At 48.4% G+C, this 26,623-nt stretch overlaps 1 protein-coding gene across 9 annotated transcripts in view; it reads left to right on the forward strand.

The window, feature by feature from the left end:
- The window catches only part of TACC2 (transforming acidic coiled-coil containing protein 2), a 257,941-nt gene that overhangs the window by 213,551 nt on the left and 17,767 nt on the right, over window positions 1-26,623 (forward strand). For 3 of the 9 annotated variants that reach the window (XM_055353964.2, XM_055353962.2, XM_055353967.2), the window contains 6 exons: window positions 280-1,591; window positions 5,273-5,333; window positions 6,511-6,712; window positions 14,576-14,637; window positions 16,230-16,345; window positions 17,702-17,873. In XM_055353964.2, the coding sequence (XP_055209939.2) occupies window positions 280-1,591; window positions 5,273-5,333; window positions 6,511-6,712; window positions 14,576-14,637; window positions 16,230-16,345; window positions 17,702-17,873 (1,925 nt within the window). Of the gene's footprint in view, window positions 1-279; window positions 1,592-3,223; window positions 3,260-5,272; window positions 5,334-6,510; window positions 6,713-14,575; window positions 14,638-16,229; window positions 16,346-17,701; window positions 17,874-19,211; window positions 19,353-20,217; window positions 20,308-26,623 lie in introns of all 9 variants that reach the window. The other 6 variants (XM_063710544.1, XM_004050209.5, XM_019035052.4 and 3 more) reach the window with 6 other exon arrangements.

Genomic DNA, 26,623 nt, shown 5'->3' on the forward strand with positions numbered 1-26,623 from the left:
GTGAATGTTTTTGAATGAATACTCTGAGCTGTTCTTTAATCGGTCCTCATGACCCTCATTGTACAGATGAGGGAACTCTGGGCGAGCCTGGCCTGGGTCTTGAGCTAATTACAGGTGGGTCAGGATCTGTACCCAAGTAGTACACCTAGTGATGGGCGGGGTGGCCTGGGGCCGTGGTTTGTCAACCCCTACGCTGGAGGGTGATGTTTTGGTACAAGAGGAGAGGTGCCCCAGTGCGTCCTGTGTCTGTAATTGATGACTTTGTCTGTGTTTCCCCAGGATGTGGTTCTGAGACAGTCCCTGTCCCTGATGGCCCACGGAGCGACTCAGTGGAAGGAAGTCCCTTCCGTCCCCCGTCACACTCCTTCTCTGCCGTCTTCGATGAAGACAAGCCGATAGCCAGCAGTGGGACTTACAACTTGGACTTTGACAACATTGAGCTTGTGGATACCTTTCAGACCTTGGAGCCTCGTGCCTCAGACGCTAAGAATCAGGAGGGCAAAGTGAACACACGGAGGAAGTCCACGGATTCCGTCCCCATCTCTAAGTCTACACTGTCCCGGTCGCTCAGCCTGCAAGCCAGTGACTTTGATGGTGCTTCTTCCTCAGGCAATCCCGAGGCCGTGGCCCTTGCCCCAGATGCATATAGCACAGGTTCCAGCAGTGCTTCTAGTACCCTTAAGCGAACTAAAAAACCGAGGCCGCCTTCCTTAAAAAAGAAACAGACCACCAAGAAACCCACAGAGACCCCCCCAGTGAAGGAGACGCAACAGGAGCCAGATGAAGAGAGCCTTGTCCCCAGTGGGGAGAATCTAGCATCTGAGACGAAAACGGAATCTGCCAAGACGGAAGGTCCTAGCCCAGCCTTATTGGAGGAGACGCCCCTTGAGCCCGCTGCGGGGCCCAAAGCTGCCTGCCCTCTGGACTCAGAGAGTGCAGAAGGGGCTGTCCCCCCGGCTTCTGGAGGTGGCAGAGTGCAGAACTCACCCCCTGTTGGGAGGAAAACGCTGCCTCTTACCACGGCCCCGGAGGCAGGGGAGGTGACCCCATCAGATAGCGGGGGGCAAGAGGACTCTCCAGCCAAAGGGCTCTCCGTAAGGCTGGAGTTTGACTATTCTGAGGACAAGAGTAGTTGGGACAACCAGCAGGAAAACCCCCCTCCTACCAAAAAGATAGGCAAAAAGCCAGTTGCCAAAATGCCCCTGAGGAGGCCAAAGATGAAAAAGACACCCGAGAAACTTGACAACACTCCTGCCTCACCTCCCAGATCCCCTGCTGAACCCAATGACATCCCCATTGCTAAAGGTACTTACACCTTTGATATTGACAAGTGGGATGACCCCAATTTTAACCCTTTTTCTTCCACCTCAAAAATGCAGGAGTCTCCCAAACTGCCCCAACAATCATACAACTTTGACCCAGACACCTGTGATGAGTCCGTTGACCCCTTTAAGACATCCTCTAAGACCCCCAGCTCACCTTCTAAATCCCCAGCCTCCTTTGAGATCCCAGCCAGTGCTATGGAAGCCAGTGGAGTGGACGGGGATGGGCTAAACAAGCCCGCCAAGAAGAAGAAGACGCCCCTAAAGACGTAAGTTCAGGGGTGGAGGTGGTAAGGATCGGAGGCGGGGGTGCGCATTGGCTGTGACCCTTGGTCATGTGCCTGGATAACCTTCAACTGCCCTAACCTTGCCCCTGGGTGCTGTGATGATGCCACGCTTACGGCCGTTGCACCAAGCAGACAATGTACGTGTTTTCCTTCCTCTCTGCGGTCACAGTGGTGGCATTTTCCCATCCACATACCCCTTTGTGTCCTTGATCTTTTGCTTTAATAAATCAATGGTCTAGAGCTTTACTTGTAGCCAAAGACCTGATGTTCAACTCCAGAGCAATCTGGGAGATCCCATGGAAGGGGAAAGGTCCTTAGAGATCTGGTTCATCTCCCTGTTGGTGACTGATTGCTTTTTGGAGAAGCTAGGAGATACACCCTTTAAAATGTTAAAATTTATAGTACTTGTTTCTGCCTATTAATGAGACATTAGCCCAACCTACAAACATAGTAGATTCCAGGAGGCCCAGGAATGAGAGATGTGGCCTTGGCCCCTCCCTGCTGCACTCCACCCAGCCCGTAAGAAACACCCTTCTTTGTCTCCTTCCTTCTCTCCAGTCATCTTTTGTAGACAAAGTCCCTGCAAGTTCTGAAGAGATAAATGGAACCTGAAAGTGGGGAGCAAATCCCCACAATCCCCAGGAAGCCATTAGTCCTTGGCTCTGTGGTCCCCAGACACTTGACAAGGCCAAGTACATCATGCTTAAATAGCAAACACCCATGCCTCCAGAATCCACCCCAGGACCCAGCTCTAATGTGGATGGCTGCTGGTCCTTTATTCTTTGGCCCCTGTGGTTAATAGCTTGGCGATTTCCTTACTCTTACGGGAAGTATTGTCAGTAATTTAACAAGGCTGAGGAGATCAGTCTCCCAGGGGCAGCAGAACAGACCACAGCGCTGGCCCCTCTGGGTCTGCCTGGCACGAAAGAGACAGACGACATGTTTACCTCCCATTCTGGGCTCCCCCTAACATTGAACTTCTGAGAAGAACCCAGGGCCTCCTGAGAGGAGGTCTCTACAGCAGGTTACCTTAGATCAACCTGCCACTGTCTAGTGGTGGCTGGAGGCCATCCTGGCCAAAATGGGGACTTTGTTTTAGATCAGTTACCCAACTAGGTCCCTCCTAGAGACTCTCTAGAATTCACGTTGGAAACTTGATTTCAAGCCTGGAATAGGAGAAGTCTGCAATGGCTAGACTGCAACGCCGTGCCCTCTCACCTGTGGAATGAGAGCCACCCTTAGCCACCACCTCCTCCTCCTCCAAGATATGTTCTGTGTCTCATAGGCGTCCCCAGTCACTTTCTTGTTTGAATATCAGAGCTAACGGGTCAGGGAAGTTTACCCAACTGTGGCCTCACCTCTAGTGCAGACAGGGACTTTGGCTTGGAAGACCCTGCATGGGTCTGACAAAGCTCTTGGGGCACCACGGCTTTGTGGGATCATTAGGACCAAGAGAGGAAGCTGTTCCCCAGCAGCTCCTTCCAAAAAGCTGGGGCATTGCCCTACAGCGATGGCTGCCATATCCTAACCCATTAATAACCAGTTGTCTGCAGATTTATCTTTTTTGTCAGTTCCTTCTGTCTGTCTCTCTTTTTCTTTGTCTTCTTGTCTTAGGATGGTTGAAGATGTGATGTCTGTGTGTTCTCTGTTGTAAGTAAATTTAATGCAATCTGCCTCTTATGCCAAATGTGCTTATTTTTCTGCCTTTTGTTTCTGCTTTCAAGCCATTTTTATTTCCCCTCTGGCTGCTACTGATGTGTTTCTGTGGTGGGCCTGTGAATGATGGGGCATGGGGCTCCCCAGTAGCAAAGATTACTTTTCTGTTTCATAGTGATTTGCATAAGAGACTGCTTGGCTGTGAAAATGTGATTATCCAGCATCTGCCTGCTTATCAGGAATGGAACTTTTTTCCTTCCCTTGCATATTGGATGTCTTCATCTGAAATCATACATTTTTTTTTAAACTCTTCATTACATTCTTTCATTTTAAACTGGGCTAGTGGGCGATTGCTTTCAACACTACTGTGGCTTCACGTTAAAATAACTGTCTGGTCTAACCACAGGCAGTGACGGCCACAGCTTATTCTTGCTAACATGTGAAGCAGAAATATTTGGGCCGTTCCAAATTGAGGCCCACAGAGCGCCCTGAAATGCAGGGTCAGCGCAGAGTGGAGCACACAGCTGTGAGAGCCATCGCCAGGCTGCCCCAGTCCTGCACCCTCAGTCACCCAGGACCTGGCTGGGTGTCGGCATGCCTCGTCTGCCATCTGTGGGTCACCCTGCCACTTGTCAGTAGAAACAGAGCTGACCATTTCTGTGCCTCTGCTGCTTTGCCTCCCATGGCCAGGAGGGATCTGTGGGCAGCTCTGGGGGGTCCAAAGACATGCACCTTTTCCCTGTCCTTAGAAGGGAAGCCGGCCAGTCCGGGTGGCCAGCAGTCCCAGGATAGGGTCGAGTCCGTCAGACTCTCTTCTGCCCAAGGGATTTCTTGGGTATTTTTGAGCCACTTAGCAACTATAAAATATATGGTTATATATTTATATGCATGTATAAATATATGCTTCAAGCTGCGATTGCACTGTTTTAATGGCAAATGTTATAAATGCTGTAAATAGCCATTTATTTTTTTTCATGATTAAATGCCATTGTTGGAGTGATTTGAGAGAACACAAGGAAGGAACTTGAATGCCAAATTGCTCTGCCCACCCAGTTAACGTGCAAAGCAGGGGAGGGTGGTGGGATCTAAGGAGAGGGATCACCCCCCAAAGCCTTTGCTTTGCTGGGAGTGGGACCATCCCATGGAGGGGCTGGAGACGGGGCAGGGGCCAGTCTACAGGGTGGAAAGAGCCCCCATTCTGACTGTGGAAGTGACCCCCAGACTGCTCGGTGGACTTAATGGAACTGCTCAGGCTAAAAGGCATCCCTTTCTCCTGGGATCTGCTTCCTTGACCCTTCAGGAGTCTGATTTGGTGTTTTCCTTTGCCTCCCAGCCCCGCTATTCATATGGAGGAGAAAAAGGGAGAGAAGAGCTGTGAATCTTGTCTGTTTACCATGGTTAGGAGAAGACAAAAAAAATCATCTCTCCGCTGGCCCTACCTTTAGTCAGGATTCCACCTAGGAGCCTTCAGAGCATGGGAATCCATTGAGCTCAAAGATCCTGTGATAGGGAGGATTCAGCAGGTTCTCCTTGAGGACCCTGAACTTTCTATTTCTGCGTGGCCCCCTTCAGTTGTTCATTAAGTGAGGTGTCGCCTTGCCCGTCTATAAATTGGTGTCCTGAGCCTAGAGCCCCTCCCCTAGCCTTAGCTGGGTTCAGATATCCCTGGAAGAATCCAGATAAATTAATCTGCTCACCAGAAATTTGCTTTATAAAATACGAACATTTAGTTAAATTTAGCTTCATTTTCTGGGTCATTCTCCAAAATGGCATCTCTTTAAAGATCTCCAGCTTGATGGATCTTTCCCTTGGGGGCAAAAATAATAGCTGTTTAAAAGTGAGAGTGGGTAGCCGGCGTGGCCTGTCGCTGGTGCTGGAGTGACAGAGGTGGGAGGGTGGCCTGGGCCAGATGGCTCCGCAGAGGCAGTAGCTTCGGTCCGCTCTGTACTGCTCTGGAGTGTTCCGTCCCTCTGCTTGTTGTGTTTACGTTTTCCATTTTGTTTCCAGTGACACATTTAGGGTGAAAAAGTCGCCAAAACGGTCTCCTCTCTCTGATCCACCTTCCCAGGTACAGTGTTCCTTTGATCTTGATGGTTTTATGCCCCTCCCGGGGGAGGTTTTCTTCGCTTGTTGACAAAGCTTTGCTTTCTGCTCATCCCGGGCCTGTTTCCAAGACCCTCTTCTTGCATTCTGTGTGGAGGGTCCCTCGATGTTTGCCTCACATTGTTTTGATCCCTTCACTTTGCGGAAGATCAGAGTGTGTCCCGAGAGCGGGAAGACGTTCAGGAAAAACATTAGTCGGGCTCTAGAGGACCCAGTCTGCTCCATTCAGGCCAGTTCATCTGCTGTGAACTTCTAGGACTGTCGAGATGAGAAAGTCTCTTGAGATGAACAAATACGCAGTGAGAAGGTGAAGAAACTCAGCAAGTGTCAGGAGCACTGAATTGTGCAGCCAAAATTGGAGTGGGAAGAAAAGGGAAGCCCCTCCGCTAAAGAAGTGGGGCTTAGGTTCTGTCTTGATTAGAGTCCCTCTTACCAGTTCCTCCATCAGATAGATTCCATTTCTTCCACCCTGTTTACAGACCAAGGAAAGTTATCCTCAAGCCTGTCAGTATGTTAGGGCTAATTTCTGGGTCATAAAACAAAACAGAGACCTGCCACCCCTCCAAGTCTGAGCCAGCAAAGCCCCAGCCTGCCGACCCTGGCCAGAGTGGGGGCAGTGGAGGGAAGCACTCAGCCCTGGGGATAGGGGCTCAGGTCCCAGCTGCAGCTCTGTCCTGACCTCTCTAGGTTCCCACCCTGCCCTACTCCACTTCCCACTCTCCAGTGGAAATGGAGATAAGATCCCCCTTTTTCTGCCTCCAGGGACTGATGAGATGATTGTCAGGTGATTCTGGTGATATTGATGTGCAGGCCTGAAGCACTGTGTGAGCATCACACAGCAGTCATGATAATAAAACTAGCAGGAATGCTCAAGTAACTAAGACACAAAATCCTGATTTTTTTTTTTTTTAAATTCATGGTCATTCCCTGAAACAAACCATCATAAAAGGAGATTCATAGAGGGAAGAATCTGTGTGTCCATCTGTTTCCTTAATGGACCATTTGGAGCAGAGTCTGAGAAGAGCATGCAGAGGATTGTGACCGGGACCTGTCCTGGCTAATGGGTCCCCAGACCTGAGGGTGGTCACAGTTTCTGACCAAGAGTCTGATGAGACAAGAAACAGTTTCTCTTCTCTTTGCAGGACCCCACCCCAGCTGCTACACCAGAAACACCACCAGTGATCTCTGCGGTGGTCCACGCCACAGATGAGGAAAAGCTGGCGGTCACCAACCAGAAGTGGACGTGCATGACAGTGGACCTAGAGGCTGACAAACAGGACTACCCGCAGCCCTCGGACCTGTCCACCTTTGTAAACGAGACCAAATTCAGTTCACCCACTGAGGGTAAGCAACTCTGTAGCCAGCTGGACCCCCACTCTGCCTCGGAGAATACTGCCCCTAGGGAGCCAAAGGCCAGGAGAGAAACTTCTCAGCCAGGTAACCACGTGATCATCATTGTGAGATCGTCTGCACGTCTCCCGCTGCACTTGAAGCTCAGGCTGTGTTTGAAAACAGCCTGAGACTTGAAACCAGCTGTCCCTTGACCCAAGACTCCTGCTAAGAGCCAGCATGGTGCCCTCTAACTCCACCTCAGGACTCCATCGAGTGAGTCCTGAGCACCCACTCGAGCTTTGCCCATGGCTTATGTCCCCTCTGTGATTTTGATAAACACAGCTCCAAGGGAGTGTCATTCAAGTCAAACTCTCAGTGTAGGTCACTGACCTGGACTCGCTTGGTGCCACCATTATTCCTAGGCCCCATACTGTGTTCAGACACTATGGCCACACCTTTTAATGAAGCCTCAAACCAGAGATTCACCTCAGGCTTACTGAGAGGACATGATTCCCTCCTCAGAAATGGGCAGAAATGGGCTCCGGACAACTTTGCTTATCTCAATATCCTTCCTCCTATGTATATTCAATTTCAGTGTTTTTTCTTTTTCTTTCTTTCTTTTTTTTTTTTTTTTTTGAGATGGGGTTTCACTCTTGTCCAGGCTGGACTGCAGTGGTACAATCTTGGCTCACTGCAACCTCTGCCTCCTGGGTTCAAGCGATTCTCCTGCCTCAGCCTCGCAAGTAGCTGAGATTACAGGCGTGTGCCACCACGCCCGGCTAATTTTTTGTATCTTTAGTAGAAACAGGGTTTCACCATGTTAGCTGGGCTGGTCTCTAACTCCTGACCTCAGGTGATCTGCCTGCCTTGGCCTCCCAAAGTGCTGGGATTACAGGTGTGAGCTACCCCATGCTTCCTTTTTGATAGGAAAACCTTTTTGAAGGAGAGCTAGCACCTTTCTTGGGAGGGATGACCCCATTGCCCTGACCTGTTGGTGCACCACGTTCCCAGTCCTCCAACCCATTTTCTCCTCCAGCCACCTCTGTGAGGCTGCCCAGTTGGCATTTTGACACTCCAGCTTTTGTGATGGTTTTGAGTTTTCCTTTCTCGATTTCTAACAATTTATTTTATTATTTTTTTGAGATGGAGTCTCACTCTGTCCCCCAGGCTGGAGTGCAATGATGTGATCTCGGCTCACTGCAACCTCCGCCTCCTGGGTTCAAGCAATTCTCCTGCCTCAGCCTCCTGAGTAGCTTGGATTACAGTTGCGCACCACCACACCCAGCTAATTTTTGTATTTTTAGTAGAGGCAGAGTTTCACAGTGTTGGTCAGGCTGGTCTCAAACTCCTGACCTTGTGATCTGCCCACCTCGGCCTCCCAAAGTGCTGGGATTACACGTGTGAGCCACCGCACCTGACCGATTTCTAACAGTTTTTTTGAACTGAGTAGAAATCACTGTGAAGAAGATCACATGTGAAGGTCTGGTCTCCACTTCTTTGCTGCTAATAAGAGACTAAGATCTCCTTTAAACGGCTTCCTCCCTGTCTGAGTGGAGTGGTGGTGTCCATGAGGGTGCAGGTAGATTTTAATCATAACTCAAAAACTCCCAACCTTCTGGACGCTCTTCCACAGTCAGGCCCGGAGGCATGGTTTGCTTTGTGCCCACGAGGTCTTGGAATGGTACCAGCATGCAATTATGGTAGATCTATTTCATGTTTTTCAGAGTATTGGATGCATATCTTCTCCCTACCCAAAACTGCCTTTCTAAATTTGACAATGAAAAGATGATCCAAATTATGTATACTTGTACCTTTTGGCATTTTGTTTTCTGTAAAATAGAGCCTTTTGGTTGGCTGTCAGGTTGGCCCTCTGGTTTGGGGTTTGAGAGGTCCGAAAGTGACCATCTTGGCCAGGCACAGTGGCACACACCTGTAATCCCAGCACTTTGGGAGACTGAGGCAGGCAGATCACATGAGCTCAAGACCCACGTGTTCAAGACGAGCCTGGGCAACATGGCAAAACACTGACTCTACCAAAAGTACAAAAAATTATCTGGGCATGCTGGTGTGTCCCTGTGGTCCCAGCTACTCAGGAAGCTGAGGCGGGAGGATTGCTTGAGCCCAGGTGACAGAGGTTGCAGTGAGCTGAGATTGTGCCACTGCACTCCAGCCTGGGGGACAGTGAGACTCGTCTCAAAAAAAAAAAAAAAAGAAAAGTGACCATCTTGCTCTCACCTGACCCCAGAGGCCCTACGATCTGGCCTCAGCCTCCTTTGGATCCTCATTTCCCTCTGCACCTGCATCCGAGGCAGGAGCCTGTTCCCGGAACACCCCCCACTCAGCTGCCTCTGCAGTGCTGCTGCAGACCCCGCCTGCTGGAACACCCTTCCCCCCACCCTCACTGCACTCCCCCCACCTCATCCCTGTTTCACACCCTTTCCTTAGTGCTAGCCCCTCCCAGCCTTTCCCTGGAATTCCACTCCTGGCTCTGCCCACTTTCAGTGCTTGGTCTGGGCTGAGCTGGGGATATGAAACACCGTAATAATGATGCGTGTGCATTTCTTGCTTCCCAACTAGCTTGTATGTTTCCTGAAGGCAAGAACTTTGTCAGGTTCATCTCTGTTCCTCACAGCACCTTCAGCGTCGTAGGGGCTAAAGACAGGTTTGTGAAATAATGGTAACACAAGGTCAGGCAGGTCAACAGCTTAGTAATGTCAGCTCAGCAATTTGATCTTGCAATGGGCATCACCTGCGTCAGATGTGGAGCACTGCGGGGAAGGTGCTTTATGTTCCAGAGGCAGCAAGGGACATTTGAACACAGGCCTCAGACTTGGCCATGTTGATAGCACCTATGGTGGGTTACATCTCTTGAGCTTGGTAAGAGATTTCTAAATATCGGAGAAAAGCATTTAGAAACCATCCTGAGGTTGGGGCCGGGCATGGTGGCTCACACCTCTAATCCCAGCACTTTGGGAGGCTGAGGCAGGCAGATCACTTGAGGTCAGGAGTTTGAAACCAGCCTGGCCAACATGGAGAAACCCCATCTGTAGTAAAAATACAAAAATTAGCTGGGCATGGTGGTGGGCACCTGTAATCCCAGCTACTAGGGAGGCTGAGGCAGGAGAATCGCTTGAACCCAGGAGACGGAGGTTGCAGTGAGCCAAGATCATGCCACTGCACTCCAGCCTGGGTGACAGAGTGAGACTCTGTCTCCAAAAAAAAAAAAAAAGAAAAGAGAAAGAAGCCAACTTGAGCTAGACATATGATTTTGATATGTGTGTGTCTTTAGTTTTACCATCAGGAACCAAATACATGCATTTTTTTTTTCCTTAGAAAATATGAAAATACTAACAGTACTTTTAGGGCTAATATATACCTCATTCAATGGTGGCATTTATTTGTCCATCTTCTACATTGTACTAAAACAGACAACTTACTAGCTGAGTGACATATTTGACAGTTGTTTGTTTCTGTAAAAATTGAACAAATATGTAAATATATGGGTTTGGAACAAAACTTGGTTAAACCCATTACCTTAGAAAATGGGAAGATTTGCGAAGTCATGACTATAATTTAAGCTGGTAGACAATCAAAAATCCATGAATGTGAAGACACAACAGTTGCAGTTTCAGGAGGTGTGGGCCCCACTGCATCCACCTCGCTAACACACCCAGGGTCCCCCCAGCATCTGGACGTGGAAATACCATTAATGTAATGAGGTCCAGTCTAGCAGCACCAGACACACACCCAGGGGTGCTGATGTGATTGATCATCAGAAAGAATCCGTGCGGGGCGGGGCCCCAGCTGTGACGTGAGACTTACACTGAAGTCACCAACCACAGGAAAAGGAGATGTTGGGTGAGAAATAATAATTATGATTTAAATACATATTCACTATCATATTAATTCTATAGGTAACAATAATAAGCTAGGGCCTGTCATTGGGTGAGGACTTACTTTGAGCTGTGCAGAGTCTTCTACATTCATGATTTCATTTCATCCTCTCAGTCTGCAGAGTGCTTTTCTACAATTCCCCATTTTAGGAACAAGGATACAGAGGCTTGGAGCTGTTAATGACTCCCCCAGTGTCCTGGCACAAATCCGTGGAGAGCCAGGTGTGCCTGACTTAACAGCTGTGCTCTTTATGTGAGCATGGAACAGGCTTGCTGCCTGCGTCTGTAGAATGAGGCTGTTGACCTAATCACACTTTCCTACCTAGGTCCATAGGAGCAGAATGTTGCAGAGCTTCAAGTTGTCTTGAATATTTCAAAACACCTGAATGTAACTAGGTTAGAAAGATGTCCAGGGGATTAAAATACCATATTTGGGCTGTAATTGTATCAACTCACTAGGATGACACTGGTCATCTTCCGCGGATGAAGAACTCATTGACAATTATAAATGGTTTTCTTTGCATGGTTGCTTAGTAAATGCCCTTTTTTGGTGCAGTCTTTTAAAGTGTGATGCAGTGGGAGAAAACTTAACCCATGTAGTCCTTGTGGAGGAAAAGATTAGGAACTATTGGTCTACACAGCTGAGTCCTCTCCTGGCTGTCCAAGAGACCCTGACAGAGTGCAGTTGTTTTAGATTCAGAAGTCTCAGTGACTCTTCGGTGGTCACCCAGTTGCCCTGTGTCCTTTAACACAGCTCTGTTAGTCCCTCCTCCCCACTCTGACAGAGGGGAAAGTGCCCTCCTTGGAAGCCTCAGCTGTTCTTTAATGGCAGGCGCCGTCTCTGTCACACTGCAGACACTTAGAAGGGTGACGGTGGGGAAGCTGGGAGCAGCCTCCCCGTCTCTTTCCCTGGACTCTTTTCTTCTCCCCTAATATAATGTCACTTAGGTTAAAAGTTCCAGAAATACTAGCCATGAGCAGGAATATATCTGATCATGCTCCTTTACATTTGTGTTACCCATCGAAGGGTTTTTATCTTAAAGTATTTCATTTTAGCCTACAAAATGTAAGCACTTTGAGCTCCACTTGGAAGATAAGTCAATAGGCAAGGAGATATCGGGCGAGTTGGCTTCCCTGATCCTAGCAACGGAGACCTGGACTCAGTGGCATCCTTCTGGCTTCTGCATGGGGCTCTTTCCTGTTCCTAGCAAGCCCCCAGCAATTAGAGACAGACGAAAGCAGCATTGAAGGCCCCTCGCTGTGCAGTGCCCCCATATGAAATAATTACCAAAAGCAGCCCTCACAAACGACAGGACCCGTGAACGATAACTGAGCCTCTTCAGCTAGGAGCAGCCACACACGTTAGCAAGGACCATCTCCTCCAGTTGAGAGTATGATGTGCCACTTGGTGTGGTGGCATCACCCTTCCTGGCCTGCCAGCTGTGTGTGGCATGGTGTGAAAATGGGGCTGAAATTGGATGTGGTTTCACCCCCATGCCTGCCCTTTGAGGCTTAGGATTTGAGGCAGATGAGTGAAATTTTGAAAACCAAGTTCAGGAAGATGTTTTCTCAAAATAGCAGAGATCACCCAAGATGACAGGAGGAAGTATTTATTTTTTTTACATCCTCTCCAGGTCATTCTGTAAATTATAAATCAGGATCCCAAATGACTGTGATTGGAACAAGCAGGGCGTGTTCTGAAGCAGCATCTCCAGGCGTCTGCCACTCATCTGGGATTGATGGGGAGGAGTGCGGGCCTTCTGAAATCAGGCATCTCACAAATGCAAACACTAATGTGGGTGTCAGAGAACCCCACTTTTGCACCGTCAGTTGCTCCTTCTGAAGGGAGGAATGGGGACACAGGACAGTGGGAAGGGACTTCCTTTTGGCAGGTAGCAGAGAAGGCAGATGAGTGAGCTCCGTGACCTAAAACTCACCCAGATTCAGCCACCAGAAGAGCTGAGGTTCCAAGTGGGACACTTAGTGAGGCGAGCTGGTTACCAGAGCTGGGCACTCGCCCGGGGCCACAGGCCCCTGGAAAAACTCTGCGGTGGTCTGTTGCTCGTTTGGTGTGTCCTGGGTGCCCTGTGCTGTACTGGAGTGTGCTTAGAGATTTCTGTTACATCATTTAGGGCATGTAATGCCTTGGCAATCGTAATGATACCTTAGAAGAGGCAGCTGATTCACTATTATTTTCTCAACTTAAACAGCTTATAATAGAACAGTAAAATGATAGTCCCGGAGTTTTATACTTGGAAAGTGATAGATCTGGAAGGGACCCTAAATATCACCTTGTCCATCCCTGTTTCCTTCCTCCTTCTCTCTCTCTCTTTTTTTTTTTTTTTTTTTTTTTTTTTTTGAGGCAGTCTCACTCTGTTACCCAGGCTGGAGTGCAGTGGTGCGATCTTGGCTCACTGCAACCTGTGCCTCCTGGGTTCCAGTGCTTCTTCTGCCTTAGCCTCCCAAGTAGCTGGAACTACAGGTATGTGCCCGGCTAATTTTAGTATTTTTAGTAGAGATGGGGTTGGCCAGGTTGTTCTTGAACTCCTGACCTCAAATGATCCGCCAGCCTCAGCTTCCCAAAGTGCTGGGATTATAGGTGTGAGCCACTGTGCCCTGTCCTGCTTCTCATTTTTAAGGTGAGGAGGCGATTAAGACTTTACAAATTAATGCTTCTGTCTTAAGTTGGGGCAGACCCTGGGGTTCAGGCTTGGTGTGAGAGTTGGAAACACACTTTCTCTACTCATCTCTATTCAGGATGCAACAGGGCTTTCTGGCCTTTAATCCACAAAACTGTCTTCGATCTCATGAGCTGGCCATGCTGAGTAGAATGATATGTTTGCCTCACCAAGGGAGATTTAGAGATTCCTGAAAGATTGTCCACGTGTTTAAGTAGTTGAGGTTATTCAGCCATTTGCAGGTTTTATGAAAGTCCTCCAGGAAATAGCTCATTTTAAAGCTCATATTTTTTTGACGATGCCTTTAGCAACAGGCAGAAATAAAGAGGCTTTAAACCAGAACTGCTATTTATCTTTATTTTCATCTTAAAAAAAGTTGAAAGATTAAACTTGATGGATTGCCACTGATGCTTTTTCACAGTGGGTTTCTGAGCAGGTCACTCTTCACCTCTTGGTTTAGCTCTAGATTGTGGCTTCTGTGAAGACAGAAGTCCATTCTGGTCTTATCCACCACTGTATCCGCTATGCCCGGCACTGTGCAAACCATATAGGAGGTGCTTCATCCGTTTGCTGGATAGGGAGTTCAGTTGAGTGTCAGCTTAGTTTCCAGGTACTTGAGGCAGGCAGTGGTGTTTGCCGTCTCCATTGAGTGTGTGGGATTTTCACCAATCAATTTGAAACAGGTCATTTCTCCACCCATTGGACTTTACTAGTCTTTGAGTTTGAAAATAGATTTGGACCAGCCCTGAAGACACTGGTAGAACCCTGGGAAAGGCTCCAGGTGACTTACAAAGCTTCTCTTACCAGCAGCGCTGCAGAAACAATATCGTCCTTCCCTCACTTCAGAGGGTGGCCAGAGCTGAATACCCAGAGAGGGACAAGTAAGGGTCCAGTTCCAAAACATCATGAGGATGTATCATCCCACGTGTCGCACCTGACAGTTACAGAGGAAACCAGCACCCAGAATGCACGTGCTGTCTTATGGGAACACTCAGCGCAGAGTGCTCAGGTCCGGCCACACTCGGGCTGTGCTTGGTCGTGCCATGGAATTCCTCAGGACTTTCTCAGCCTCCCTAATGGCAGAAGCCCCTTTACAGCAAGACATTTACCATTTGTCTGAAAATAGCCGAACCGAGCCTTTTCTTCAGGCTATATAAGAAGTCTCTAGGCAGTGGGCACCGTCAGAAAGCCCAGAGCCTTGTGATACCTCCCACCCTGCCTGGCTCAGATCTTCCCATTTTTTTCCTCTGGCACTAACCTCACCTTTTGTTTTTTTGTGTTTGTGTTTGTTTTTGTTTTTGCAGAGTTGGATTACAGAAACTCCTATGAAATTGAATATATGGAGAAAATTGGCTCCTCCTTACCTGTAAGTTCTTCTGCCTCGGGCCACTTAGGGGACTCGCTTTCCTGCCTTCAGGGGCCTCCTCCCCTGTGCAGAGTGTCTCTGGGAGCTCAGACCCCAAATCGAGTGTTTTCTGTGTACACAGCTTCCCAGGTGCACAGCAATGATGGACTGGGGCTGGGGGGTTGAGGTTTGTACTCAATCCACTTCGTTTGACATTTTCAGGGAGAAAATAATAGAATACAATTAGATGTCCTGCAGAATTACTTTCCTAGACTGAGAAAGAGCTAGAGATTTCTTTAAAAAAAAAAAAAAGAGGTGGTGATGGTTTTTCAGGTATGCGATTAGCTGTTTTTGAGAAATTGTTTTAATTAACTGAATATTTTCTCTGGGCAATAAGCCTTTCTTCCTGGTTTTTCATTTTAAGAGGTTATGATGGGCACTGTCTTTCCTGGCTTAATACCTGCTGCCCTAGGGCATGTTATTCCAAGGGTGACCGCTTGCTGTTGTCGGCGATGCCCTCAGAGACGTGTGGCACACAGGAGGGCTTGCTTGCTTGCAGCACTACACGGCCCTGGACATTTTGCTCTTTATCTTTCTTTGCATTAGTCATAGATGCCGGGGTTACTGCTTCCAAACTGCAGGTTGCTGTAAGTTAGACCTGAAGGTTGGGTGGGAGAATGTCCCCATGCACAGGCTTAACTCATGCGCCACGTCAGTGAGATCACAGCTCCCTGAGTAAAGCACATGAGCTTTATCATCATCCCCTTGTGCGTTGCTTAAAGAGCTTAGCTCTGTGGCCACACCTGTGTCCCCAGTAGCTGAGGCCATATACATAATACTGAGGGTGAGACATTTTACCGCTGAAGGGGAACTGTCATGTGTTTTGAGATCTTTGATTTAAATGGATTGAAACCACAAGGGGCCCCTTCCTCTTGTGCCACCACCCACTGCCTGGTGTGTTGGCAGGCCTCGCGGATGAATTTCGTGAGGAGCATGCCCTGCTCAGGAACAGCAGAGCCACCCAGAGATTTCATGGCAGTGCAGAGCAGCATACCTGCCGGCCATTGCAGGGACTTATTTGGGGACCCCAGCAGGGCATGTGGAGGGGGTCTTTCAAGGTCTTCCCATCACTGAGAGATGCCAGTCTCCAGGGCTTGGCATCCCACAGCCCCTGTTTCTAGTCCAGCTGAGTTGCTCTCCAGGCCCGCCCCCGCCCTGGGCTCATTCAGCTATGGTCAGCCCAGGTCTAGGCTCTTGCCCTACCTCTCTGTTTATCTGCAGTGGCCAGCACAGCTCCTGGCCCAGAGAGCGTGCTCAGTAAATGTTGGTGAATTGAACAAAGTCCAGCTCACCAACGCCGTGGCGTCTTCTCCGCTGGCCACGTTCCTACTTGAACTCAGTTGTACTTTCTCTGCATCCTCCTTCCTTCCTGGCCTCCCCACCTCACTCCTAACCAGGCCCCACTTCCTCCTCTCTTCCTGGTGGCTCCAGAACAATGAAGGCTTTTCCCTGATGGGTTATTTGTTCTCTATTGAAGAGTACTCCAGTTTTCGTCTCTGTTGCACGTTCAGGCCAACTGTACCCAAGCTGATATGTGATTTTGATCCCTGCAGCAGGACGATGATGCCCCGAAGAAGCAGGCCTTGTACCTTATGTTTGACACTTCTCAGGAGAGCCCTGTCAAGTCATCTCCCGTCCGCATGTCAGAGTCCCCGACGCCGTGTTCAGGGTATGACTTCCATGATGAGAGAGTTACACATCACGCTGGATGTTCTAAAGCCTCTGAGCACCTTCATGCTGTTATTTTGGCTTCATTTCAGTGCATAGATTCAGGCAGCTGACATGCCACATAATTTTTTTTTTTTTTTTATAGAGACAGAGTCTCACCATGATGCCCAGGCTGGTTTCAAACTCCTGGGCTCAAGGGCTCCTCTCACCTCAGCCTCCCAAAGTGCTGGGATTGTAGGCATGAGCCACAGTACCTGGCCAGCCCACACTTCAGTCTCTCTGAATGTCCACAGGGACATAAACACATTGGTTTTGTTACTGGCTACCCTTTGGACTAAAGTGAAATCCTTCAGCAGTTGACTGTGTGTCCCACTCCTATAATCTCGCCCAGTGCACACACACTTTATTCCATCATTTGTCTAAAGGGGGACACTGTGGCCCAGCATTCAAAGCTCAAATCCCACCTGTACCCCCTCCTGGTTGTGTGACCTGAAGTGAGGTACTTGCCTCTCCTGGGCCTCAGTTTCCTTGAATGTAAAGTAAAAGTAATAATGAAATGGACCTTGCAGGGATTTGATGAAGATTAAAGGAGGCTATCCATCTTCCAGAACATCCCCGAGCTGTGTGATGGGGAGAGGGCACTCTGTCTACCAGAGTGATGCTGTGTGTAAAGCTCTTGTTGAAGTACCTGGCACACCTCAAGTGCCTGGTAAATGTACATTATTGATATGGGTGTTCATGTTTGCATTTATGAGGGCTGATGTTTGGAGCAGTGCATTGTTTGATCAAGTAAGTGTGGGCATTGCTGTGAGATTTGGACCAGCCTATTTTTGTCTGCCTGCCCCTTTAAGCAGGAGTAAAAGTGCTTGCATTGACTTCTCAGACTTACAAAAGAGACTCTGCAGGCTGCCCAGGGTGGTGAGGACAATGATGATGGTGGTTATGTTGTTAAAACAGTAGTGGCACCAGGTGACAGGTACCGCATTAAGTGCTTTACAGGCATGCAGCATCTCATTTAATCTTCGCAGAGAGGTCCATTGTCTCCATCTTATAGAGAAGGAAATGGAGGCACGGTATCCAGTCACTTCCCCAGAGTCCACAACCAAGCAGCTGGTGGTCTGCTGAACTGCGAAGCTCGGGTCTGTAGCCAGTGGCATCTGTGCTTCTGCTCCTCCCTTGTCACTTGGTCCTGGGGTGACTGCCCAGCCTAGAGGCTGCATGGCCACTGGAGACCTGGCTCATATCCCTCTGGAAGTCCAGGATTCCTTGTGATATTGACTTGGTCAGGGCATCCTGGTTGATTTCAGTGGGTTTCCCAATGAGAAGACTAAAGAAAGATGCCCTTTGCTTCCCCCAGGTCAAGTTTTGAAGAGACTGAAGCCCTTGTGAACACTGCTGCAAAAACCCAGCATCCTGTCCCACGAGGACTGGCCCCTAACCAAGAGTCACACTTGCAGGTGCCAGAGAAATCCTCCCAGAAGGAGCTGGAGGCTATGGGCTTGGGCACCCCTTCAGAAGCGATTGAAATTGTAAGTGGAGTTGGAGGGCCCCAGATCACGGGGGATGAGGTGTGGGCCAGCTGCGTATTGTCACCAAGAAGGCCAGGCCTTCAGAGCAACACTCACCTGGCACCTGCCATGGGTCCCACCCTGACTCCCTGACCACAGAAGCCAACCTGGGAGATCCCATACCATGAGGATGAGGGGAAGGTTCTCTATTCCCACCAGTGTGGTTTTGCATTTCCCACTTAAGTACTTTATATGCCTTCAGGGTTATTTAGTTTCCATTTTTTGCCCCTTAGGACTAGACTGTTGCTTTAGGGCAGTCGTTAAGCAGTCCTCTGCCGCTTCGTCCTTGATGGCAGAGGGCAAGGGACCCTTTTTTGGGAAACAGTTAGTTTTCCTGGGACTTAGTGATGGGAATTTCTCCTGTTCAAAGACCAGGACTTTTCCTCTCCCCAAGCCCTGTGGGGTCTTGCAGAGCAAACAGAGCTGAGCTGAAGGCCTCACCTACTCCCCAGTCCCTGCACAGCACACGTGTCACATGGCCTTGTGCATTCCCCAAAGTAAGTGATGCCCATGCCACGGTCTTCCACACATCTGAAGTGCACCATCCTTCTAGGTGAATTTTAGTTTTATTTCCTCTACCTCCCGCCCAGCAATCCCCAAGCAGGTGTGAAGCCCTTGATTTAGTGTGTTATTTTTGTTGTTCTGTGTTAGTAGGCCATTTCTCTCATGCATCAAATGTTTATTGAGCACCTACTATGTGTTTGGCAGTTGGATGCTGGGGTGGATACTGGAAAAACAATAGCAAAAAGAGGGTCTAGATGTGAATCAATCTCTCACATGAACACTCTGAAGCACACGTCCATGGTTCACCTTCTACAAAGCTGCCTTCTGATTGTGAAGTCTTTCTGATCTATCAGAAGACACTTTTTCATTTGAAATCATCTTTCCGTGATTTAGAAAATGACCTTTACCAAAACCTTACTTCATATATATATATATTTGGAAGTATTTCTTGAAGAGTTATGTTACGTTTGGAAAACCCACCAGCTAACTGGCCTTTCACCTTCCACTAGCTAGCTCCCACTCACTGACCAGGGAGTGAGGGTGGCGTGGGGGTGAGAGGACACTGAAGGCTACGCTTTTGGGGAGGGGGTCGGGTCTGCCAATCTCAAGATGTCCATTGTCAGCATGTGGGAATTAGTCTAGATGAAACCACAAGTAATGGCAGCTAATTGATACTCTCTTTAGCCTCAAGGCAAAAATGTCCAGCAAATGGCTGCATGGCCCTTGCTTGGAATCAATATCACTCTCTGTTCTCCTCTATTTTTCTTGTGTGTCCTCCTCTCTGCCGGCGTTCAGACAGCTCCCGAGGGCTCCTTTGCCTCTGCTGACGCCCTCCTCAGCAGGCTAGCTCACCCCGCCTCTCTCTGTGGTGCACTTGACTATCTGGAGCCCGACTTAGCAGAAAAGAACCCCCCACTATTCGCTCAGAAACTCCAGGTTTGTAGCCCACGTGTGACCTTTTGGGAGTTTGTCAAAACCTCAGTAGAGAATGAACCCCCGAGGCCCAAATGAAATAAGGCAGGATTTGATGAGGAACTGCCGAGAACGTTCGCAGTGACATATCTTCCCCTCAAAGGATGGTATATGTGACGTTCTTTACCCACGATACCAAAGTGATGTAAATTGTGTGATTACATATTGAACAAACCATTTCTATTTCAATTTACAAACTGGGCCCAAATAGTCATTATTTAGAAGCGCTGATAGCCCCCAAAGCAGTTTCTGTGATTTATTCACTGAACCAAGAATATTAGATCACCACTGAGCCAAGCTGTTTATATATACGTGGCTATCTCAGACTCCCAGTGAGATAACATCTGGGCTCAGTCTTGCATCTGGAACCAAAAACAATGATCTACTCTGTGGTTTAAATTTGACAACTTAATTTGATATCCTCTAGACTAGGATGTTCAGAGCAAACCTAGAGAGACTGTTAACAGCCATCTGAGAGATGCAGCTCCATTCATGGAAACTATTGGCCAACTTTACCTTAAGAAAGAAAAAGGGAAAGAAATGAAAGAAAAGAGAACAGTAAAAAATTTTGATCCCATTTTGAAAATCATTTCGTATTCAACTGCACAATACTTCCTGACAATCAGAAGGGTGATTTTTAGAAAAGGAAATTAAATGCTTATTTCATGATCTGCTGAGGTGCTAATTGTGAGAGAAAGGCGGAGCGCGTGTTTTTCCCGAGTGCCTGTCATGACACATTTTCGTGGCACGTTCATTTCTCGGATGTGGAAACCATTGACGTCTGTCTTGATGCATTTCCCTGCGATTTGCCCACACTCCCTGTGGGCAGGAGGAGTTAGAGTTTGCCATCATGCGGATAGAAGCCCTGAAGCTGGCCAGGCAGATTGCTTTGGCTTCCCGCAGCCACCAGGATGCCAAGGTACCGGTTTGCTGCTGCGTGCGCCACCTCCTGAGAATGTCATGTGTGCCGCTGGGGTCCAGAAGCTGCTTTGCTAACCATCCGCCAGGCGGGCATCATCGGTGTCCAGCAAAGGGTCGTTTCCAAAAAGCTGAAAGCGTCACTCTTGCATAAATACACACTGAGCACATAGCTAAGATCCATTTAAGTCGATAATGCTAAACCGCGGGATAGTAATGCTGGTTAAATGAGAGAGAATACAGAGACCAATGTGTGGGTCAGTAGGGTAAAGAAGGCTAGCCTAAGATGGCAAAGTTGGATAGAAAACTGGTTAGCACCAATTCAACAGAGCAAAACAAAATCATGACCTTTGAGGGTTTTTTTTTTCTACAGATACCATTTGCTTCTCTATTGAGCAAACATAATTTGCAACTTTTCTATTTTTTGCAAGTTAACATCTGACTTTGTTGAGACAAGGCCCTAATCAATAATACATAGTAAGTGAAACCAAGACATTTGATAATATTCTAGACCAGGCTTAAGCAATTCTTTCTGTAAAGTGCAAATGATAAGTATTTCCAGCCTTGTGGGCTGTACTGTCTGGCACTGTTCCAATAAAACTTTTATTTGTTTGTTTGTTTCTTTGTTTTTTTACAAAAAACGGCAGTGGGCCATTTGGCCCATGGAGTTTCCCAATTCCTAGTTTTAGCATGGAGTGTGACATTGACAGGGCATGCAGAAATCTTTTTGCCTGGCTTCCAAGTTTGGGGTAACTTTTATTAACAATTTGAATGAGTTGCTGATGATGTGCCGAACGTGTGTTTGCCCCTGGACTGCCCATGCAAACCTTGGTCTCTGAGGGCGGCCTCGTTCCCACCCCTCACCCCACCCCAAGTTGGACAGCTCGATGAACCTGGTGTGTCAGACTGTGCTCTGTGGCTTTGAACAAGTAGGTGAACCTCTTCGAGCCTTAGTATTGCCGTTCGTGAGATGAGGCCAATAATAGCCAGTGTACAGGTTGCTGCGAGGATGACAGATGTCTGGTGTGCGGAGAGTGGCACCATGCTTGACGCATAGTAGGCGTGTGATAAAGGAAAGCTGCTGTTGTTAGCTGACACTTCCCTGTTGCTTCTGTTACCTGATCAGGTGCTCCCAGCATCTCTCCTCGGTAGGTGGATCCGGGTCCCATTTTACAGATGGGAGATGGAGCCACTTGACAGTGATTCACCAGCCTGTTGGGGACTAGAACTCAGGTCTCCAAGTGAGAGGCCCCTCGCTGGGTGTGGTGGTACACACCTGTAGTTCCAGCTACTCGGGAGACTGAGGTGGGAGGATTGCTTGAGCCCAGGAGTTCAAGGTTACAGAGAGCTGTGATCACTTGATTGCACTCCAGCCAAGGTGACAGAGCGAGACCCTATCTTTTAATTGAAAAAATACAAATGGGAGCCCCTGGCCTGCCTGCCTGGAGTAACAGCTCATCTGCAGGGGGGCAGTGAGGTCTGTGTCTCTCATCCTTGGTACAAGAGTAGGAGTTCCGGCTGCTGCTCCAGCCCTGAGGGCCCTGCGGTGAGGTCTCCTTGGCCATACCCAAAAGAGAGACCCCTCCCAGAGACAGTAGGTGCTTACACTGTGGGTGTGCAGGCTGGAAACAGCGAGACCCAAGGCAGGGACAAGAATGTCAATACAGATTGGGGATGTCCTCGTTCTTGTTGCCAAACCATAAGCTTAGGTTGAATTTCCATGAAAGCGAGATTTTTAGAAAGCATGAAGCAGTGAGGATTTTCCCCCCACTAGATTTATTTCTAGACATCCTTGGGGCCTAAAGACAGAATGAATTGCATGCAGTTTGGCCACTGTAAGTACCATGTATTCCTGTCCAGAGTTTGAGGTGGAATTGAGCATGTTTGGTGAGTAGCTCAGGATGGATATGGAGTGTGCTGAGTGCTTTGGTCCCTCTGCCACCTCCTTTGGAGAGCGGCCAGAGATGACTGTTGGCAAATAATGGCCAGGAGTTGACTTTTTGTCAATTACAGGCTGTTCTCAGAATTTGTGCCCCAATTCTGAGTTAGAAAATAGAGTCATGTGTGTTCATAGTATATAGGTCGGAGAGGCAGCCCAAGCCACCTCTTTTATTTCAGAGGCATATGCTCAAAGGAGTATTCTGTGACTGTCTTGGAGTATATAGGGAATATTTTTCTCTAGCAGAGTAACTTGTATTGCTTTTGTTAAAAAGTGCATTACCTGGTGATGTTGGCCCGTGGAAAATAGATGGTGTTCCTGTAGCTACCCAGCCCGAGGGTGGTCCACGGGCCTGACCTCAAGTTGGTCCCTGTGGGTTTCTTTTTCATATAGAAAGATTGTTCCTTGCTGCATTGGAAACTCCTGATGCATAGGAAGAGAAAACAGCAGCTGTGTATCCAATTTGCCTTTTTTTCTGGCCATATATTTCAGCGGTAGGTGACACAGCTCTGTCATTTTGCCAATGTGGTCTTAAGCTGTTGCTAGCACAAAGATGAAATCACTTGGAATGAAAAATATCATATTGCATGGATGAAAATCACCATAAGCTAGAGTGGGGAGTGATTTTCCGGTTGTTCCCTAGAGCAGCTTTGACTTCCATTTCTCTCTAGACTGATAGAGAGCTGAGTCAGCCTTGCAGGAGCTGCAGTGGGGGTTTCTTCATCTTAGTTAGAAAATGTGAGAAATGAGGAAAAGTCCTTAGGGGCCGGGGTGTCAGGCTGCAGTCTTACCATTACTTTCCTTCCACATCCTTCTGGTCAAACGGAATTTGGTTGTGTCCTCCTGGAAGTGAACCTGACCAAGGTCACTGGAAATGTGGTACAGGAGCCCTGAATTTAACACTCAGCCACGTCAGATAGAACCTGAATGTTGTGTCTGGGTGGCTCTCCAAGAGGCACAGGCTGTGGGCCTTTCTGGATTGGGGGACCCAATATAGAGATGGAAGGATGTGTCTGGGTTCCTTAGGAACAAGGCCATACAAATAACAAGCTTCAGGAAGGGGGCAAGTCCTAGCAAGAGGTCCCCCGGGCGGTTGAGTGGTGTGGCCCCTCAGTCCTGGCTTAGAAGAGGCCGATGCCTGGAGCTTACATGAGCAAGAGAAGGAGTTGGGGCCACCTGTGTTGTCGTTGAGCAGCCTGGCAGCATGCTCTGTGTTTCCCTCTCTATTGCTGTGTCACAGACTACCCCCACCCATACACACATATTGAGCCGAGGTTCAAAAGGAAGGAGACGTGATGCCCAAAAGCCACAAGTACAGCCTGAGAGGAGTGACAAGGACCAGCTCGCGAGCGCCTGTGTATTTGGCTGTTTGGAGCCTCTGTGGTCATTGCCTGGAGGCTGTGTCTTGACTCGGTGGGCAGGAGCGGCTGGCTGTTGCCGGTGGTGCCACCTGTGGGAGTGGCATAAGGCCTGATGCTGAGTGCCTCCCCATGATCACCGCTGCTACTGGGCTTGGGGACCGCCTGTGGTCAGGATTGGATGGGGCAGCACCCAGCGGAGGCCACTCTCCTGCGTGGGTGGTGGCACATGACCTGGACACCCTCTGAGCACCAGGCCTGTGTCCATGCACCGTGGCCTTGGTCCAGGTGGCTGTCATCTCCCTAGCTCATCCTGACTCCTGGGCTCACCCCTCCGTGGCCCCTCTGGCATGGCTCTCCCAGCCTCGGATGGCAGGTGCTCTCCCCAGAATTGGCCTCTCTCTGCTCCAGGGACAGGGATCCTGCCACAGTGCTAGCCCCTCCCCTCCATGTCTGGCAGCAGGGAACTGTCGACAAGGGGGCTAGGATGCCACCCCCAGCTGCCAGCAGGAAGGACCCCAGGCACAGCCTGCAGGTCTGAAGTGGGTGACAGTGGCCAGAGGTTCTCACAGGTCGCAGGACTTCAGTGGAGTGAAGGTTGGAAATTGGTTACAAAGGCCATGCCTTCTGCGTCACAGCCATTTCACATTTCAATTTGTGATTCTAGTGGCTTTTTTGGCCCCTCTAAAGTAGCAAGTGAGGGTTATGTGAGAGAAACAAAGCTTAATCTAAAAATGTCTGATCTTAAAATATCAGCGACAGACAAAGCTATCAATTTCTGTTAAAAACAATTCTTGGTTGTAAGGGGAAACCAGAGTGTACACAATGAATTTCATCAACATGCAGATACTCAGGCAGTAATTCAAGAGGGCTCTGAAGTCATCTGTTCCTTTATTGAAAACACCAGGTGGCCGGGATGAAGGGGTCAGTGAACAGTCTACATGGTAGTGTCCATTTGCATTTTCTTAGAAACCCCATTATTTTATTGATTTTTTTTCATTCCCTTTCTTGTTTTACAAAGGATTTTAGGCAGCATAAAGATACTTAATTCCTTCATTAGTCATATTTAGTTTCTGCCCAGTATGATAAAGTTAGTTTTAATTAAATCAATTTTCTCCTGCGCTGCAGGGAGCCTGCTTATTTTGATCAGAATTGAATCTCATTCTGGGAAACCTTGTGCCCCAGTCTCTGAGATTCTCCACTTTATTCATCTTCAGAAGGTCCACGCTGAGTCTGATGGTGACTAGTGTTGTTTTCATTTTGAAATTTTATTGCTCATTAAAAAAAACACACACATTTGTTGACTTTAAAAGTGAACAGTTTTTGTTTTTCCTTTTAAAATCCTTTGCCTTTTTTTTATTTTTTTAAGACAGAGTCTCACTCTGTCACCCAAGCTGGAGTGCAGTGGCGCGATCTCAGCTCACTGCAACCTTCGCCTCCTGGGTTTCAAGCGATTCTCGTGCCTCAGCCTCCCCAGTAGCTGGAATTACAGGCATGCACCACCACGCCCGGCTAATTTTTGTATTTTTAGTAGAGACAGGGTTTTGCCATGTTGGCCAGGCTGGTCTTGAACTCCTGGCCTCAAGTGATCCACCTGCCTCAGCCTCCCAAAGTGTTTGGATTACAGGTGTGAGCCACTGCAACCGGCCCCCAATTTTTTTTTATTAAAAATTTTTATAGAGATGAGATCTCACAATGTTACCCAGGCTGTTCTCAAACTCCTGGCCTCAAGGGATCCTCCCACCTCAGCCTCCCAAAGTGTTGGGATTACAGGTGTGAGTGAGCCACCGCACACGGCCCAGAATTTTTTTCAGAATTGTGTGTTTATGAACTTTCTCCATAAGGACAAATATTGAGTCTTGATCTCTGTGTCATTTTTCAACTACTTCCTGAGAAGTTCCCCCATGACAAGCAGAACTGTGAAACCCATTTTCCAATAGTAGAGATGAACCCCTGCATGTGAGGCTCTGGCCCTGTGGCTTGGTGGTGCCCTTGCTTCTGGGAGGTCAGCCTGCCTCTGCTGAGGGCTATTAGTGTGTATTCTGGTCAAGCGTCCTTAAAACGGGGACTTCTTGAGGGCCTGAGCCTGCCCTGTTCTCACATGAGCAAGTCTCTGGGGTCTGCTTGAAGGGGACTGTGTACTTCCATCTCTGGCCAGTGGATCATTTGGGTCCTGCTTCAGGGTCACCCCAAGTATGCAAGGCCAGGCAGGGGCCAAGAAACCCAGGTAACAGACGTTCAATCTTCCGGGACAACCGAAACTATATAGTTTCACCCTGCATGTGTACAGCTAACTAACCAGTCCTAACTCAGTCATCTCCGGTCCTATCCATTAAACTTCTTGAGTTTTCCAAGCTGTCTCCCTTCTCGGGTTCATTTTCCCTGATGCTGTCGTAGGGTAGGCACGCCTGTTCTGGTGGTGAAAGAGACAAATTCTGCACAGGTACCTTTAGGTCCTCCCCCTTCCCAGTTACTGTTGGCTCTTTAATCTTACCTGCTGTCCTTGATAAGCCCTCTTCATTCTTTCCCCAAATCTCTCTCTCTCTACTACACTGTGGTAGCCTTTCACCATTCAATTTATTCTCATAATTTCCCAAGGGAAGAAGCAGCCTACTCTGCCTATTAGAGCACTCTAGTATTGATAACTAGGGTAGAGGTTCGCTGGGCAGCCATGACAGCGCCACGAGGTTAATGCATAGGACTGAGAGTGTGGTTGGTTTGATGTTTCTTTTGCAGTAGAAGTAGACTGACAACCCGGCTGTGCTGGTCGATGATGCTGCTAACACCGCATTTCAACTGTGTTGCAAATTGCCGAGCATTTTGTGCAAAGGGAAAAAGAATAACCACAGACTCCTCCTCACCTGTGGGAGGCTAGTATCTGTCCTCCACAAAAGGCTGTAAAGCCTCAAACCAACATCAGTTGGGTGGGTTGGGGTGGTGGATCACGCCACTTGTTCAGGGTCTAATCAGCAAATGTGGATATTGTCATTGACCCAGTTTTTAATTTTCCCATTAACGTA

This window comes from Gorilla gorilla, chromosome 8 (assembly GCF_029281585.2).
Source record: "Gorilla gorilla gorilla isolate KB3781 chromosome 8, NHGRI_mGorGor1-v2.1_pri, whole genome shotgun sequence".
NCBI lineage: Eukaryota > Metazoa > Chordata > Mammalia > Primates > Hominidae > Gorilla > Gorilla gorilla.